This window comes from Trichogramma pretiosum, unplaced genomic scaffold, assembly GCF_000599845.2.
Source record: "Trichogramma pretiosum strain Unisexual culture from Peru unplaced genomic scaffold, Tpre_2.0 scaffold24, whole genome shotgun sequence".
NCBI lineage: Eukaryota > Metazoa > Arthropoda > Insecta > Hymenoptera > Trichogrammatidae > Trichogramma > Trichogramma pretiosum.
Window position 1 is genome coordinate 2,174,285 of NW_019641611.1, and position 19,829 is coordinate 2,194,113.

General features: G+C 33.3%; 1 protein-coding gene across 9 annotated transcripts; it reads right to left on the bottom strand.

Annotated features, from left to right (window-relative positions):
- Positions 1 to 1,491: 1,491 nt before the first annotated feature.
- On the bottom strand, positions 1,492 to 17,035 carry LOC106648180 (rab GDP dissociation inhibitor alpha). 9 transcript variants are annotated; one of them, XM_023458626.1, is made up of 5 exons: positions 16,884 to 17,035; positions 14,497 to 14,722; positions 11,536 to 11,949; positions 9,376 to 9,772; positions 1,492 to 2,032 (listed from the first exon to the last, which is right to left on the bottom strand). In XM_023458626.1, exons 2-5 carry the CDS (start codon positions 14,655 to 14,657, stop codon positions 1,673 to 1,675), a joined length of 1,332 nt encoding a protein of 443 aa, XP_023314394.1. In that variant the 5' UTR covers positions 14,658 to 14,722; positions 16,884 to 17,035; the 3' UTR covers positions 1,492 to 1,672. The 9 variants fall into 9 exon arrangements, with proteins under 9 accessions (XP_023314394.1, XP_014220357.1, XP_014220354.1 ...); XM_014364871.2 differs by lacking the exon at positions 16,884 to 17,035 and adding an exon at positions 15,881 to 15,915; XM_014364868.2 differs by lacking the exon at positions 16,884 to 17,035 and adding an exon at positions 15,578 to 15,662.
- Between the last annotated feature and the right edge of the window lie 2,794 nt (positions 17,036 to 19,829).

A 19,829-nucleotide genomic window follows, 5' to 3' on the forward strand; every position in this document is an offset into this window, starting at 1 on the left:
CCGTCGTAAGGCATGAGGTCCGTTCCTTCGTCTCTCAGTCTTAGGACAACTAAGTGGGCGAAGCAACCGCGAGCCGAACTGGCTCGCGAGCGAGTATGAGCCAGATGGTGTTTTCTGGGGTCACGGTCTCGTGGAGGAGAGCCTGTAGTCTCTATCTTTCTTTGCTGAACCTCGGACAGTGGTAAAAGACATGCTCCGCGTTTTCGATTTCTAAGGGTCAAATCGGGCATTGAGCGCTATGATTGTGATCGTAGTATCTCCTGTTATGGTGTTTATAGAAGACATGCCCGGCCAAGAGTTTCGTGAGATGGTAGTTCCCCTTGAAAAAATTTCACGTAGGATTCGCGAAATTCGTACATGAATCCTATAGGACTCCTGTAGGAACTTCGCAGCATCCTGCAGGCAATGTTTTCATGGGTCAACTCTCCGTGTCTGCTCTCGGTCCACACTCTGATGTTGGGTATCAGCCGATGCATCGACCCTTCGACAATTGGTCCCATGAATCTTGCCATATGCTTTGCCATAAGCGTTTCTCGTCCTTTGCGTCCTCACAGCGGTGTCTGTAGAGCCGTGCTCGCTCGTCTGCAAGAACGGACAGCGGTATGATATGCCAGCAAGAACGTATGTCGCCTCGTAGAGGACATGCGGCCGGCCACCGATCACACCCAGGCAGGCTCTACGGTCGGCTGACTCTGCCTGTCGAATGTATTTTTTTGGCTGTACTCCATACGGGGGCTCCATATACATACATGAATGGAGTCGACGATGTGAGCATAGAGATTACGTAGGCTACTTTTGGGCCTGCCAGAGTTTGGCATGATCTTCGTGAGGGCTCCGATCTATATTATGATGTTTTACCGATAAAGCACTAAAGGTTGAACTTGTTCTATCTTTTGTTGCAAAATTTTCTTCTGTGGCGTTACACCGAGTAGCAACATCATAGGAATACCCATTGGTGTGTACCAGTGTTGTTGAACCGTGCGCCGAAGTTTGATCCGACGCTTGGCCCGAGCGGCGCATAAAGATTAAATGGAAAAAGCGGAGAAGTAGCTCCAAGCAACTCTAAGTAGAGGGGACCAGCAACAGCTTATATACAAAAAAAAGTTTCCTAAGAAATCGATCTCGCGGACATAAGATTACAAGGTGCCTGTCTTACCGCTGCACCACGCTCAGTGTTGACAGAAGATTGGCTAGTTCCACAACTTTTGGTTGCACGGAGTTCCTTCTTCGCGTCTCCCACTTTCTTTCCTTGCGCTTCTCAGGCCAAGCGTTCAAACTTTGATGTTCCACTTGCTCGGCCCATGACGTGTCGACGCAAGTGCACCGTCTTAAAAAGTCGGTACATTTTGACAACACTGGTGTGTACTATTCCGTCGACGGTTGAAATTATTTACATTGCTGTCTTTGAGAAAAAAATAGTTGAAAAAGAATTGTCAAATGTAATATTCATGAAATATAATGAATTCTTTATCCGATGATAGAAAATAATTATTCAATATTAATTCACTTTTAGTTTTATTGGGTATTTCTTATGATTTGTAGAATACATGAAATTTTTTTTATTCATTTCAATTAATAAAAAATCTCAAATACATACATATAGTTGGTATTTGAACATCATTTTAAATATCAATTATTCTGACAATTAAATGGAACAAAATAATTCGACCATTTATTGTATGTCTTCGTCTCCTAATTCTTGCTTAACTTTATTGAAGTCAAATTCTTCTCCTGTAGCTTTTTTGAAAATGCTCAGAACATCGAGACAAGTAGTCTCGAAGTGAGTCGTCGCGTCGTAACTGGAAGAAATAAATATCTGACTCTCAGATCCATTGTCAATTGGCTCCAAGTAATCTGATATGTAGACAAACTTTTGGCTGATAGGACCAAGTAAATCTAAGCCATGTTTTATTTCTAACTCAGGATTATCCGTTTCAACTGTTGTTGATACCATTGCTATGAACCAACCTTTAGCAGCTACTTGGTGGGTATGCGATACTACAGAAACATAAATATCTGATTTTCGGTTAACCTAAAAAGAGAAAATTATCCATTTAGTTATATAAATAAAAGGGAAATATGTTCACACTCATAGCACACTTTTCAGCGACATAAATTGCACATGATTACAATGAACTTTAGTTATCACACTCGGTGGGTTTAACACACATCCCGCTATCATGAGCAATTTATATCACAATTACGGATCGCAAGTACAAAAATTATGGATATGATAACAATTTTTTTTGTACTCCTGCCTAAAATACGTAACATTATCGTTCATTTTAAACTATCGTGAAAAAAATAGATTTTTGAACTGAATTTATTAAAACTGAGATAAAGATAATTTTTTTATAGTGTATCTAAGATAATAATGATAAACGCTGCTATGGAATCTTCTGTAATTTTAACATGGCTACTCAGCGGCAAATATCATTTCAGATAAATCAATTGCATTATTATCAATGTGAGAAAGAAATACAGCTTTCACTTAATCAAAAGGGCGTTTGTCTGTAAATAAGCAAAGTTGAGTCAAATGGAGAATAATAATTTTACCATCTCGATCAATTATTTTACAACTTCTTTCATAAGGCGGTCATAGAGCTTTCAAAACTGTGCAATATCTCATTAAATTACATCTTGATGCTCTAAAACTGGTCTAAGACTGGTATTTTATAATATATTTAGTCCGGGCGCTGGTGACATTTGAGTGAACTTGCGAGATCCCCTCGGCGAGTTGACGGATTCCTATGTTTTTTGGGTTGCTGAAACCGAATTTGAATGTCGCCAGGCCAAATTCCCGGTCAATTTTTTGTGATAAACAAATTAATTGTTTAAACAGCTATATCTTGTAAAATATTGAAGATAGATCAAAACAATTTGTTTTTATTTTATTCGTCTTTAAAACCCAAAGAAATTCCATTAAATTAATTGAAAATCCGTCCACTAGAAAAAAAGTTATGCAATAATTAGTGTAAAATACGTCTTTTTTCATCTTTCAACTTCTGTAGCTTGGCTCGTATTAGTGCGATCGAGCTCATCGACGTCTCATTTTAAAGGTAATAACTTACAGAATGATGTAATATAATTTTTATGTTAGTCAAATTGTTTATAATGCAATCTGTAGACGTGTATAAACGTAATTTTATGGCTCTGACGTACTTTCCATTTGTATATACGCGTTTTTCGCTGAGATAAATTATTAAAGCAACGCGGCAACTCAGTTCAAATGAAAGTACATCAAAAAACAAAAATTTTAAGAGGTTTTAAAAGGTAATCGGTCAAGTAGATGCCAAGTTACAGCCTTCTCAGCTTGGTTCATGAGTTCATGTTGCCTCAGTGTGCACGCCCTACGCGCTTGCTCGTTTCTACGCTCAAACTTAGAAGGCTGTAACTTGGCATCTACTTGACTGATTTCCTTTCAAAACCCCTTAAAATTTTTGTTTTTTGATGTACTTTCGTTTGAACTGAGTTGCCACGTTGCTTTACTAATTTATCTCAGCAAAAAACGCGTATAAACAAATGGAAAGTACGTCAGAGCCATAAAATTACGTTTATACACGTCTACAGATTGCATTATAAACAATTTGACTAACATAAAAATTATATTACATCATTCTGTAAGTTATTACCTTTAAAATGAGACGTCGATGAGCTCGATCGCACTAATACGAGCCAAGCTACAGAAGTTGAAAGGTGTAAAAAGACGTATTTTACACTAATTATTGCATAACTTTTTTTCTAGTGGACGGATTTTCAATTAATTTAATGGAATTTCTTTGGTTTTTAAAGACGAATAAAATAAAAACAAATTGTTTTAATCTATCTTCAATATTTTACAAGATATAGCTGTTTAAACAATTAATTTGTTTATAACAAAAAATTGACCAAGAATTCGGCCTGGCGACATTCAAATTCGGTTTCAGCGACCCAAAACACATAGAAATCCGTCAATTCGCCGAGGGGATCTCGCAAGTTCACTCAAATGTCACCAGCGCCCGGACTAATTTACCTGACCAGAAATTTTTTTTATTGTTTACTCATGTATTGTTAATGTGAGGTGAAAAAATTTAAGTAAAGTTCACGAGGTTCAACAAATTGATAAAGTGGTTGTATCTTTAATGTCTTTTTTCAATGGGCCTGGCTTACAGTTACGGAGTTACCTTATAACTAAAAAGGTCCCAGAAGCATGGTTACACTTTTGCATAGCAGTAATTTTGTGTACCCCATCGATTTATTTGCTTACAACGAGTCTCTTAATGTTAGAGCACATCGCGTATTGACCTTTTATAGGTTTTTATATCGCTACTTCGCTAATTTTTTTTTAACCGTGGTTAACTAAAATACTGATTGGCAGACCATGTACTACTATGCAAAGTTGCAGTGACCATTCATGCTTCTGGGACCTTTGCCGCTTAAGGTGATATCAGCAGACGTCAAATACATCATTGAACAGCCGATTTGTATCATCCGATTTTGTTGCAAGATTTCAATCTTCTAACAGCAAGAATCATGCGATTTTCACCGCAAGATTAACATGATTCTTGGCATTAGATTGTTTTTCTATCAGTGTAAGTATCGAGGTTGGCTATTGTATTTTTATGGTTCCTTGTTCATTATAAAGATGCTAAATTTTTTTAGTAGCTGCTTTTATTAATGCCAATCAATAATTTTTAAGGAGGATTTTTGATAAATTTATGAGTTCACGATAAGTTCACATTTATGGCACGCTTTTCGGTGGCACAAGTCGCACATTCTCGCACCGCTGCGTTCGCATCGCACTCGCATACGCTCGTGCGCTAACCTTACTTCGCGTTACCAGAAAATGCGACTTATGCATCGGAAAAGGGGGCATAAATGTGAACTTAGCACAGTGCTATAAAATGTTGTACGATACTCGTGACATAGGGGACACTTTTCGGCCCAGCTATTAGGATCCTCGCTACGCTCGGGCTCTACACTACGCCGTGCCAAAAAGTGTTAGTTATGCCGCTAGTATCGTAAAGTACTATTTTTAAATTAACCGGAATGCCCCTTTATAAGTTTTAAGGTATGAAAAAAAAACTTCCCTACAATTTGGGCTTACTTTAAAAATTTGAACCCATGCCCCAAAGCGATTTTTTGATTTGTTTAAGTCACTTAATTTTAAAAATAGTCGTACTTTAACGAAGCCTTTTTTGACTCGATTTGCTTTGAATATTGCAAATTTTAAAACTCTCATACATTTTTTCGAAAGTTGACATCTAGACCTTGAATTTGATGTCAGGAAAAAATGTTTAAATGACGCACATAGTTAGGTTTGAAGTTTATAAGAAAATCAAGAGGTGCGGTAGCACCTAGCGGGCACAATTAGAAGCATATAAAATAAAACAAAACTATGGAATTCCCTAAACATTTACGGAGTGTGCTTAAAAAAATCGAAAACCTCCTATCCGACATATTTTTTGACGAGAAATTGAATGGTGACCTGGAATTTGACCTGGAATGTAATCTCGAAACTACAACGAATCAAAATCAATTTTTCACACGGCGACCTCTATTTTTTACTGAAGATTTAAACAGGACGGGTAATTTCACGTTGAAATAGACCTTTTGGTTTTTTTATGGCCATTTTGAGGGTGTCTCAGTTTGAAAATAAATTCCTCAAGAGGACACATACACCCTAAACTTAAATTTTTTTATTAGATTTTTCCTCCCCTTTTATTTGCATTTTTCAAAATTCCTGGTTCAACTAGTCACTGCTAGGTGGCGTCCCCTGAGATCGTCGCTCACACAGTAGAATAAGTCTAGTTCTAGGCATAAAAGAGAGTCGATCTCACGTGATAGTGTATTCTAGCGAAAGCTGGTAGCAGGTGCACTGCTTGCCCAAGTTTAGCGGTTGAAGAAGACTCTAGCCCGCTGCGAAGCTCGAGGAGTTGTCGGTAGAAGAAGACTTTTCTTCTAGCTTACTGACGGCTTAGAGAGTTGACTGTTAAAAGGGGAGGAAAAGCCCCCCTAGCTCGCGGTCGCTTGAGAGGTTATGTGCTGTATGCTGTAGACGGCTATTTTTGATGCAGACCGGCTTGCTGAAAGCAATGTGCGGCTGTGTTTGGAATCGGCATGTCCAATAAAGCAATCTGTAGAATTTAGATTGAGGACCGCGAGTATGACTCGACTATGAAAACGAGTTCTCTATGTAATATAATATTCTGAATTCTGATGTAAGACTTGATTTACACATTTATACTAAACATTGTACCATACATTGACTATAGTTTATTAATTAAATAAATACTATATACATTTTTGTTAAATAAAATTCTGGTTACGATCAGTGAATCAATTCTTTCCGCCACAGCAAATTCAGCAAAGAGAAAAAGATTTTATTGTTTTCCTTCCATAATAAAAAACATGGTCCTTCGAGCCGGATATACTTGGTGTGTTGGACTGATTGATCGTAGATCGCGCTTGAAAATAATTTAATAAAATATGCGTATAAGAACTTCGGAAAATTGGGCGAAAAGTTTATGACCATGGGCGCGTGCACATCGCACATGGAGCAACTAAAAATCGGTTAGGCCGAGTTCGAAGACACTCACAAACTGTTGGAAGATAGTCCGGATGTGGATGAAGATGATCTGTACTACGCTGACGAAAAAAAACGAGACGACGTATGAAGAGTTCTTGACGAATTTAGGTCGCTTTCAGGATTGACTCGTCAAAGTGAAGGCAGAGACTCTTCGCCTGGGCAGTCAGCCTATCGGCGTCGACTTAATAAATGATATGGACGTCAATCGAGCGAAGCTGCCAACGATCGTCATCGGTGACTTTTCGGGTGACATTCAGGATTGGGTAAGAGAGACACGTTCAGAGAAATGGCGATCGACCGTCCGAATCTACTCAATATATTCAAGATGAACTACTTGAGAACCTAAGTCAAGGGCGAGACTGCCGAGCTACGACAAGAAGTTCCGTCGGGTGGCAAGCATTTTGCTACCACATGGCAAGTGCTGCTGAGTCACTACGACAATAAGCGATTTCTAGTCAACAAGCTTATGGCGAAGCTTATGTCATTACCCGCGATGGTCAACGACTCGGCCACCGTGCTTATGCGTGTGCTCAATGGACTGCGCAATTTACTCCAGGCACTCAAGGTCCTGGGAAGTCCAATCGATCAATGGGATCACTTTACGGTTTTTCTAACAAGAAACAAAAATCTTGCAAGTGTCAGTCAAAATGGAAAGATAGCGTGAAACAGTCGGGAGACCCTACAGAGTCTGGAAAGAAACGCGCTTTCGTTGCTCGAAAATACAATGAAATTTTTGAAAGGAGTTCCTCGCGCTATAAACGTCAGGTGGCAGAGTGGAAAGGATTGCTTGTAGTTGAAGTTTAAGCTGATGAACTTGCTCATCTGCCATGGCGATTTTTCTAGGTTTTGTACTTCGCCTCAACGATCGACTTTTAACTTAAAATTTCTCAAACTTATACACTTTGAGCAAATTTTGCGCGACTGCTCAAGTACACTTGCACTCCTCTTAATCACTCAGGGAATCAAAAACAAAACGAAAACTTTAGATTTTTGAACGTGTATATCCCACTTCTGAAAGAAATTCCTTAAGATTATGTATAGTGGAATCCGCTAGGTATGCCCACGCCGGGACCAAGGATTTTGGCCACATTAAGCGGCTGGTCAATGAACAGTGATCATAGTATACGATGGAAAAAATTTATTAAAAAATAGTACATAAAAATAATTTCGGGTTTTCTAACTGAAATAGCCACTAATCTTTTTTCTACAACTTTTTTCTACTACTTTTACTAGTAACAGTTGAGTTATATAATTTTTTAACTACTACTTTTTTCTAGTAATAGTTGAATTATATAATTTTGATAAGAATAGTGAAGCGAAAAATTATCATCATAAAATTGCACTCCTCAAATACAAACTCTGGTTTGTCAAGTTTTTCGGTTAATTCTTCCGTTTTTTGTTTTATGATAGGACCATTGTTACTCTTGCGTTTTTATCTCGGACACTTTACACTATTTTTCAATACTTTTTTTGAGGTCTACGCGTTTTCCATTTCTTTTTTTTATACCTTGTTATTATTGTTATTATCAATATCAAAATGTTCTAATAATAACTTTCCAAGGGTAGATCGCGGAATATTAAGTTTCACAGAAACTTAACATTAATTCAGTGATGAAAACTCACTATCATATCGTTTTAATAAATTAAGCCTTTCAAGACAATTCAAATCTAAATGTTTATGTTATGAGATAACAAAACAATATTTCGAAATTATATTTGACCACATGAACCGGCAGAGCGTCCATAATAACCGACTTATTTCCTGTAAAGTTACATAGGATGGGACCGCAACAGAGGGTTTTAGCCATATTAAATGTGGATTTAATAAGCAGATCCACTGTACATAAAAACATATGAATAACAAGCCTAACTCAATGAAACGAGGATATGCAAGAAAATTTTTATATTCAAGGAATCGATGAAGATAGTAATCATTTAAATTGTGTCTGTGACTATATATGGGTCAGATTCAGAATTTTTAAAATAAACCTGTGAGTGAGGCCAGACTTTTCTGACATTTTATATATTTCATATAAAAATAGTCTTGAAGCCGGAGTTTTTGACTCGGATATCGCTCGTAGCCTTAAGAATTCGTACGGACGGACGTCTTTACTCGATTTTTACCGATTCTGAATCTGTTTTTGATTTAAGGGGAGTCATAGACCAATTCACTCCTCTTTGTCAATTTTGTGATATAAACAACAGTTTAATGTTAATCTACATTTTCAACATAAAATTGACAACTTTGAGCCCTGAAAATGTGAAAAAAGTTGCAGAATAGGCCTTTGCATCTACTTATTAACATTGATAAATGTTTTTGAGCACAAATTGAGTAATAGAACTGATATGAAGGTCTAAATCAAAATTCTACAAAACTCAGCCCATCGAGGATACTTTTCTACAGGTTTTGATTCCTATTAGGCATTGCCACTTAAATAACTTCGATCTGAACTTTGCATACAGTGCCGCAAGGCTAAAATAGCATAAATAAGCTATTTTTAGATGCAAAAGCCTATTCTGCAACTTTTTTCACATTTTTTAGGGCTCAAAGATGTCAATTTCATGTTGAAAATGTAGATTGAAATTAAACTGTGGTTTATATCATAAGAATGTCAAAGAGGAGTGAATCAAAAATTAAAATTTCTGTTGGAGCATAAACAAATACTCGGATAATTATATGGAAACGTTTAAAATCAAGAATTTTAGTTGATTAAACAATATTGTCCAAAAGTAGTGGCATAGTTTTTTTCTAGTAGCCTTTGTGGGTCATTTTTTCTTTACAATAAAATAAAGTTTTAAATACTTACTTGTTTTTGAGGAATTATTATTTGTGTTGAAAGAGCAGCGTTAGTATTCGGAATAGGATGATCTAATAAGCATATGCAGCGTATTACTTTCCCAACTTTTTTTACTAAATTTGGAACATATGTTGGATCACAAAATACTTGTTTGCATTTAGCAATTTCTTGTCCAGATCGTACACCGGTTACTTTACCATCTTCCATAATAATTTCATCAACTGGTTTATCTAACATGTATGTACCACCATAGATAGCACTCAAACGAGCAAAACCTTGAGGTAATTCCCCAAGACCGTACATCGGATATAAGTATGGTGATTTTCCATAACGAGCTAAGCTGTCACTGTATAATTTTATTCGTCTTATGGTGATGATTGCACTCTGAGAGATATAATCATCATTCCTAAAAAATATTTTAATGAATTAAACATATGCATTACGAAAAGTCTTGTTTGGGCCAAATAAAAAAATTATATAAATATGATTGTTCTTAGAAAATTGACGTAGTGTTGATTCAAGAATCCACTTAAGCGAAGTAGAATTTGGAAAACATTTTTGGTTTCTTTCCCAAGAATTTAAATATGCCCTTTAACGTTGATAAAATATTGATTCTCTTAAAATTTTCCGTATTTTGACGTCTACATTAAGTTGTACACAATTTTTCCAAAGTCTGTTCAAGTGGAAGAGGGTATTTTACTGAAGATTTGGTGACCTCAATCATCAAAATCGGTATAGAATTCGAGCAAGAATCGTGTGGCCAGTAAATCGAATCACAATACTTACAAGGAGACCACATGAGATGCGGGTCACCAAATGTCCTGAAAATTTTTTTCTGGTCTCCTGGTAGCTAATAATAAAGCCCTCTATGCTTAGTTTGATCCAATGGGCCTTAGGGCCCATTTTAAAAATCATTTTCTAGTTTATTGAAAAATCTTTGTGATTTTCTAACTCGTAATAGGACATTTTAAACGGAAAATTGCACAATGTACAAGTCTCAGAATTAGTCAGAGAATACATTTGAATTTTTTCAGAATTTTCGAGACCTGCTATCACCTATTTTCAAAGGCCCAAATTTAATTTTTTACTTTTTTCTTAAGAATTTCAGAGACCTTTGAAAATAAGTGATTGTAGGTTTCAAAAATTCTGAAAAAATTCAAATGTATTCTTTGACTAATTCTGAGACTTGTACATTGTGCAATTTTCCGTTTTAAATGTCTTATCACGAGTTAGAAAATCACAAAGATTTTTCAATAAACTAGAAAATGATTTTTAAAATGGGCCCTAAGGCCCATTGGATCAAACTAAGCATAGGGGGCTTTATTATTAGATACCAGGAGACCAGAAAAAAATTTTCAGGACATTTGGTGACCCGCATCTCATGTGGTCTCCTTGTTAGTATTATGAAACAAGTATGTAATTTAGATTTCAGATTTTGGGTAGGAGCTTTTATTACTGAGTTGAATCAACACGAGCCACTGCTACGGCAATACCCAAGCAGAATTTGTTTGAGCGCCTCCAACAACGCTACCTTTTTTTTTCTTAGTGTAGTCTCAAAAATAAATTTCTCAATTTGAATTTTTCGATAATAATTGTGATAATTTACTTATTATTGAATTTTGACTTATCTAAGCAGCATAAGTTATATGTAAATGAATTATGGGCAAGTCAGAGTTTTTTCTGGTTAAAAAATGAGTGGAGAAAAAGAGAACTTTTACAAGTTCCCAATAATCAATATATTTTGAGATTTTGTAAATTTAAGGTGTTTGTGTTTTCTTAATTTGATACTGTGCGTGCTTCAACTAAAAAGGTCAAATTTCTGATGTGCACATCGACTACTTTTGAAAATAAGGCTGTTAAATGCAATGAATTGATATGACTTGTGTGAAGTTTTACTGTAATTGTACAGGTTGTCTGGTGAATCAGATCATTGGGATGCACGCCCTTAATTCAATTAGTGTTTCCAGGAAATCGACATTTAAGCTATAAGCACTTTCTGTTGATTTGCTCTCGGTTTTTTGTTAATAACTCTTTGAGATCGCATTGAATCAAAAAAATCCATTCGGATTTTTTGTTCAGAATTTCACCCCCTATCCGATGGTACTAATATTTTTAGTCGATTTTTGGATATCCCGTATATAATGATATATAAAAAATGATATATCTTACCGGTGTAGAGCCAGGGCATGACCAGTGAAATCTTGAGTGTTTTTATCCAAGCTGAATTTGCTATATAATGAGCTCATCGGATTATTAAAAGGATCAAAGTTGTCCCAAGATTTTGGATCATCTTCCTGCATATTTTGAACCCAAACTAAAAAATTTTTAAATCTACGTTTTTCAAATATGCCCATAAGATCACTGGTTAATGCTTCTTGTTGATCAATAGGTACTTTCGATATTTTTCCAGATTTATAAACATATGATCCTTCAACTGATTTGAATTCTAAATAGCGAGTAACCCCCGTGTGGATCAATAATTTAACTAGTAAACCATTGGCCATTAAAAATTTTGGTATTAAATCAACGTTCCACTCTCGTCCTTTTCCATATTGGTTCGCAGGCATTGTAACGTTGAATTTACTGAAAGTAATATTATTAACTGATTAATTGTATAATTACATAAAGCTATTATAATATATATATACATATCAAAATTATAAAATGTACAAAAGTTTAGGGAGGTGGTTGGTAGAAAAATAAAAAATTCCAGTTTTATCAGTGTTCAAAAAAGGATTTACAATGCGAGACATAAGTTCTCATTACGCTTTTCTGTGGCATAAGTCGCACATTCTGGCACCGCAGCATCGGAAAAGGGGGCATAAATGTGAACTTAGCACAGTGCTATAAAATGATGTAAGACACTCATGCCATGGGGACACTTTTCCGCCCAGCTATTAGGACCCTCGCTGCACTCGGGTCCTAAACTACGCCGTGTCAAAAAGTGTTACTTATGATACTTGTATTGTTAAGTACTGTTCTATATCTATAAAAAAAAATACAAAAAAGTTAGAGCTGCCAAGCTTAAATAGCAAAACTCTATCAATGCTTATTTGTCGATTAACAAGAAATTTACGAAGTATTTTTGATGGAAAACTATAATTCAAAGTATATTTATGTGAAGTAGAAACCATAAAAAATATTATTTCATGATTTAAAGACTATTTACGATTATATAGTCGTCCTAACCTCACATTTCGGCCTCTAATGACCGTCAAAATGAATGAAATGATACTACATTTTTCATTCAAACTCATTATTACTCCTAATTTTGTGCGATAACATAATAAAGAAGCGTAAATGTCCTAATAGCTGACCCTAAAAGTGTCCCCATGGCACGAGTATCGTACATTATTTTATAGCACTGTGCTAAGCTCACGTCAAGAAGTGTAGTGCAAATCAATCTAGAAAAACTCAGCTTTCATAAGATAATTTTTTTTTTTGGTTTTCAATGTTGGAAGTAGTTGAAAATATTGTAAGAGCTAATTCCCACGAATCTTCATAATGGCCCAAGTTAATTTTTCAGTTTTCAAGATCAATTTTCTTCAAAAAGAGCACGATAAAATATACTGAAAAAAAATCATAGAGTTCCACAGTGTACGAATTTTTTTTCGATTTCTCATTCAATTGATGTAATCATCGAACTACCTTAAACCTAATAATTTCTTTCTTATGTATACTTTAAAAGGACTAATTTCACATTGTTAATCATTACTTACTTAGCTACGGTATTAATAACATTGATTACATTCTGTTAAATATTTTGGCAAACGTTTTCATATTAGAACTTGCATGAAAACTAAATAGTTTCTGTCGGAATAATACAAAATCGTAGTAATTCGTTTTTCAAATGATTGTCAAAGGCTAAGTATAATAATGTGTTTTCTCATTAATTAAGTCTAACTTTATTAAATACTCAACTATGATATTAATAAAATTAAATATATTCCACCAAAACTAAAATCATCATATCAATTACTTAGCTATGACATTAATGACATCAGATGTATTTTGACAAGTATTTAGGCAAACTAAAACTCTTATCTTTTAAACTGTAACTACACATGAAAAAATTCTAATATTGAAATTCAAAAATGAATTGCATGATTTTTAACATTTATAGTAACTATTGTTAATAACATATTTTTGAAAGTGAAATTATAATCCCATGTGATTATGCAAAGTTAGCTGAGATATATTAAAAACAATCTTAATTATGATTCTATTTATCCATCTGTCTCCATCAAACTGAACATATTTTGTTATAAAATTATATTATATGTATACTATATTACAAAAATTGTTATAGTGTGATTCTGAAGTATTCTTCCCAATGAAAATTTTATAAAAGCAGTACTGTAATAATATTAAATATAACTTTTTAATAACACACTGTAACTAAGTTGATAATTTGCATAACACATCACTCATTTTTTTCATTTTCATAAATTAAAAAATAATTGAAACCTTTATGGTAATTTTTTCGCTACTCAAAGTTTCAAACTTTGAATAAACTTAAATTAAACAAGAATTATGCCTGGACACTGTTTTAAGTAAAAACGTAATTATCCAGTGTGTCCTCATTCTCATAAAAATATACATTTTTCAAGCTGAAGTACAGCTTGTATTTATAATTAAGATGTATAAGTTAAAATTTTTTAAGACAGTTCAAGATAAGAAAAAATAGTAACAAATTATTCGCATACTTGTGTATATATTAAATGAATTTGAAATTGGATCAAAAAATGATTTAGTGTTAATTTTGTAGAAAAATTCAAAACAATATTATATATTTATAATTCAATAATTTGTCATAATGAGAAGCTAAAGAAAATTGTAGAAAAATTTACACATCAGGAATATTACATGATTTTAATTGAAAATATAATTGAAACATGTAAAATATTTTTCAATACACATTAAAGTTTTGATGTTATATTCAAAATATTATTTACAATTTAGCACGTTTTAACAGGATTATAGAGAATGGTGATTTTTCATAGGATTTCATGAATATACACTATTAGTCATGTGTATTAACTATGAGTGATATATTCAATTGCTTAAATTTAACTAAGAAAAGATATTGTTTAAAAATTTAATAGTATAACAATTTTATCATATACCAACCTGAACAGTTCTTCCAGAGGTGTAATAGAAGCTGATTCACCACCGTAGTACTTATTTCTATCAATGTGCAAAATTTTCTTTCCACTCACTGACAGCATACCGGATAAAATACATTCTTTTAAGCCAGTACCTAGCACGATAGCATCATATTCTTCCTCCATTTTTTATAGAATTATTTAACTGAGTGCGTTAGATTTTTGATGCAATTCAAAACAGGAAATTATTTCTGAAATAGAATTTGATATTTACTTATTCAATGTAAAAAGTTGAAAAATATTTCTAAATATTACACTAATAATATGTATTTTACATGAATTAATTTATTTAACTAATCAACAGCTCATCTTAAAGCATTGTCTCAGTAATTAAAATGTCAAATAGGCTAACTTTGTCTCACAAATACTTTTTCATTCTACAGCTAGATATTTACTAAATAATTTTTACTGAAAAAAAGTAGAAATAGAAATACTAAATATTTCACCTCACTAGTGATACTTTGAACTTTAGTGAATTTTTGACAAATAATTATTGTTAATATTTTTGATTCCAAAATTTCAAAGCATCCCTTTTCTGTTCAGTAATTGACAAGTGGAAAGTAAAGGTAATTGATTAAAAGTCCAAAGATACAATGTATGAATTCTTTAACTCTTTAAGAAATATTATGTTAAATTTAACTAACAATATTACATTAATTTTAAATGTTACTTGAGTGAAAATTACTCTTCTGCTTTGAACAGATAACATATGTTAGCAATCTCCAGTATTACTGTTGAAGTGTAATACTATCGTTTTATGTACAATGTTTTTCGTGAAAACTCAAAATTGTGTATATATTAAATGAATTTGAATTGCTTTTTTTTTAAATATAAAGATTTTGATTAGCTTTTTTTTCATGTATCACAAAAAGTACTCTGAACATTACACCTTTTGAAAACGATGATTTAAATTGACAATTCGTTATTTTGTTAAAACAAAATGAGTACTTAATAATATCATAAACAATACATTGGGCAATTCTAATCAACGTAAAAGATATTATAATTATTTAGTCTCTTAAAAATTAATATATAAATTTACAAACTTTTTTTTGCTCTTAATTGGAACACGAATAAGTATACAGAATTCCTTGTTCCAATAAACAGAACTAATCGAAAAATAGGTTGAATTCGATTCTGAACGGCGGAACAGAGGTAAGGGTTAGAAAATGTACACAAACCATAAGACGTTACATACATATGAAAAATTGCGGCGTTTCAGCAGACTAATCTAAGTTACCATATAGTGTAATACTGAGTAGCAACGCAAAACAATCTTTAATGAAAAAATTTGTAAAACTAAATAACCAAAAAAAAAATTATCGATAGTAAAAAATTATTTTCCCTACCGAGGATTCTAAATGGAATAAAACATGTGACTGCACACGAAGAGACCTTATACACGAAATCTTCGTAATTTATTTATTTTTTTCAATTCCTGCGCAGAGATTAGAACCAGGGACCTCGAAATTTGAACTTTTTAAATTTTACTACTGAACCAATTTAGAAAAAAAAAAAAATATTACTTGAATCAATTTTATAAGGTCAACGTGGGTATTTTCGCTCATGTCTCTATATTCGCTCAATAATTTAATATTAAAGATCTAATTTAACACAAAAATTTTTTTTTTAAATTGATCGTATTGAGCTGAGCATGTTTAACATAAATTTATTATTTAAATACTAGTATTAAGTTTTGATTTCATGTAAACATTGAATTCAAAGTTGAGCGAAAATAGGGGCTTAGCTGAGCGAAAATACCCACATTGACCTTAACTTTAAAAAAGACTTTGAAATAACTATATAACTAAAAGTTATATTTCATATTTTTAAAAATAAAAAATTGATTTAAGTTTTGTGGAGTCCATGTCATGCTACAATGGTACGTCATTCACAGATTAATTCATAATGTCATATATCACATGGTGCCGTGTATGTGGTAAATTAATTCGAGATCACAAATAACGGTCTCATGTACTACGTTATCGACGATTATATTTTTTTCAAACCATCTGACCCGCGTGTAAATAAATTGTAGTAAAATTGTGGGAAAAGATATTATGGCAAAAATATGAATTTAGCTCGTTTCCCATAGTTTTCCCATAATTTTTTTTTAAACGTGATTTTTGAATTATGGGAAAACTATGAGAAACGATCTAAATCTACATTTTTGCCATAATTTATTTTCCCACAATTTAAAATTCCCATAATGTTAAAGTTTCTGTATGGATTTCTAGGTGGATTTCCAGTTGTAATCCCACTTAAAATTTAAACTCGGTTTTTGGCAGGATTTTTGGGCACGAAATTCTAGCTCTATTATGGGGTTGGATATTCAAGCTGAAAAATTTTTACCTCATATTTCTAGCTGAGTAACTGCTAACCTCTACGTCAGAGATATATCGACAGCTCACAACTCGAGTCTAATATTCGAATTTGGTTTTATACTTAAAAATAATTATCCCATTTTTTGTAGAGGCAGAGCCATTAATTGCACGAATTACTGAAATCAATTGGATTTTATCTGTATAATTTAAACTAATTGTGTCTACAACCCTGGTTTGCAAACAAAAAAATTAATTCTGAAAGTGCCCAGGTATTTGGCAGCACCAGTACACTTGAGTGACAATTAGCTGACACCGGACACGTGGGAAAAACGTAAACATAGCGAAATAGGGCGCACTCGTGTGTACAAGATAAACGGCAATAATAACAATAATAGTACACGAGCTAGCATATGCAGAGTCCAGAGTTCGCTATGTTTACGTTTTTCCCGCGTGTCAGAATATATGTCACTCAAGTCACATGTTATCTTATATAATTGAACCTTAATTATCGAAAAAAGATTAATTTTTTGGACATTTTTTCCCATAAATCTCCTGTTAGAACTTGAGTAAATTTTTGCAGTTAGTTGAAATAATTAAAAATGCTCTGTTCAATATTTTTATGATCTTAATTCAATTACATATACATTTTTTTGTAGATACGTAACGCTAAATATAATATTTATAATCGTGAAAAATCCGTAGTTTTTGATTTCTACTTGATCATTTTTATTAATTATTTATTAATTATAGACTACTTAATTTACTTTTGATTTATATAACATTTTTAAAAATAGGTTGATTATGTGATCGAGTCGAGAATTAGGTCGAGGTAAAAATAAATGTCTTTTTTGCTATAATGTATGCGTGTACACAATGATTTTTAGTTGAGAAAATATCAACAAAAATTGTGTTCACACTCACAAACAATAATTTATTGAACTAGTTTCATTCAATATACTCATTGATTGTATGAAATATCACAGTGATAATGAAGACATCTTCGGTCAATAATTATGTTCAAGAAGGGGTGGTTGTATCATGGAAAGAAGTTTCAGTATATGCTATTGACTCTAAACGAAAAATCCGTAAAAGGATAGTAAACAGTGGTAAGTGTAGAAAAAATTGCCACAACTTTTTAATGATTATGAAATTAGAAAACTAAAAGTTAAATCGATATTTTGGTTCGTAAATCCACATCCTCCTTGTTAATTTCGAAACCAATCGCATTGTTGAAAACAACTTATACACATTTAAGATCAATAAAAAGTTCAAAATAAGTCCGGATTGATTTTTATTTTCAATCATTTATCATATGTAATTGAAAATAAGAAGATATATTTGTTACAAATAAAATGTTCCTATTACACTGACCAATGACTAATATGAGAATTTTCAATCATTAGAATACGAACAAGATTTTCTATATGTTGAGTAAAATTTGAAAGATTTGAGTAGTTTGAGCGATTGTTTATTGAAATTTACTCTATGATATCATCATATAAAAATCAATGTTTTTCGAGTTTGATACTCCACTCGGCTTATCCCAGTTGAAAATAGTTGCATGAATTTCCTCGCGGATCAGCTACGTGGAATCGATGCTAATCGGAGATTGATTCTGCGTGGAAATAGCGTGGAAACAGTTACATCGATTCCACGAGAAAACATCATAAGCTACATGTAGATTTTTGCCAGTTTATCACTGAGGACTTTCTTGGACGATCCACGAGGATATTTTGGTCATTAAAAAAATGAAAAAAAGTTTCTCCTATGGGTAGGAATTGAATCCAGGATCTGTTGGGTTCAAATCCTGCTTAAGGGGACCGACCTGTGTTAAAAGCTTAAATTCAAAAAATAGCTATATAAATCGAAATAGTGGAAATTTTTTTTGTGATAGTAAAATATGTTCATTAGACACCTGATTGACCAAAAAAAACTTCTACCCAAGCTCTGAAATGCCAATTACGCCTATTTTTTCAAAATACTAAATATGATAATTGAATTTACTTGCCACGCGATTCTGACGTGAGCTCTTCATCAATATTGATCTATGGGGTCTCAAAATCTTCAGAAAAGTGCCCTCAAACTGCTTGATTTTTTTGTTGGTTTTCGCAGCGATTTTTTTCGTAGTTTGAGGCCTCCAAAAAGTTTCGTATGGACCTATTTCGATGTAAAATTTAATGTCCTTCCAGAAACTGAGCTCAAAATCTCGATTCTTTGCGTAATAAAAAAGTTATGGCTGTTTATACGAAAAAAAACGTAAAATTTTTTGCAAAAAATCAAGTTTATGATTTTTTTTCACCATGTTACCGTTAGGGAATCACGATATAAATATGATCAGGGGTGATCACGACCATCAAAGTATCTCAGGGAATTTTTATGGGTCGGAATTTTTATCGGTCAATCAGAGGTACGCGGCTTCACTTTTCGGCCGTTCTCTTTTTTATAAGTAGATCAGGTGTCTAATGAACGTATTTTATTATCGCATAAAAAAAATTTCCACTATTTCGATTTATATAGCTATTTTTTGAATCTAAGCTTTTAACACAGGACGGTCCCCTTAAGGAAGAAACTTTTTTTCATTTTTTTAATGACCAAAATATCCTCGTGGATCGTCCAAGAAAGTCCTCAGGGATAAACTGGCAAAAATCTACATGTAACTTATGATCTTTTCTCGTGGAATCTCTAAACTGTCCTCGTGGAATCGATGTACTTTCCACACTGTTTCCACGCCATTTCCACGCAGAATCAATTATCTCCGATCAGCATCGATTCCACGTAGCTGATCCCCGAGGAAATCCATGCAACTATTTTCAACTGGGATATACGATATTTTCCTTTGATGAGGCTGAGAAATGAGCTGTACAAATTGTATTGGCTTTTAAGCCTCTAAAATGTCAATGATAACTTATGCATAATAAATTAATCATTTATTGAGCTAAAACTCGCAACACGTCGTGTACTCAAAAAAACTCAC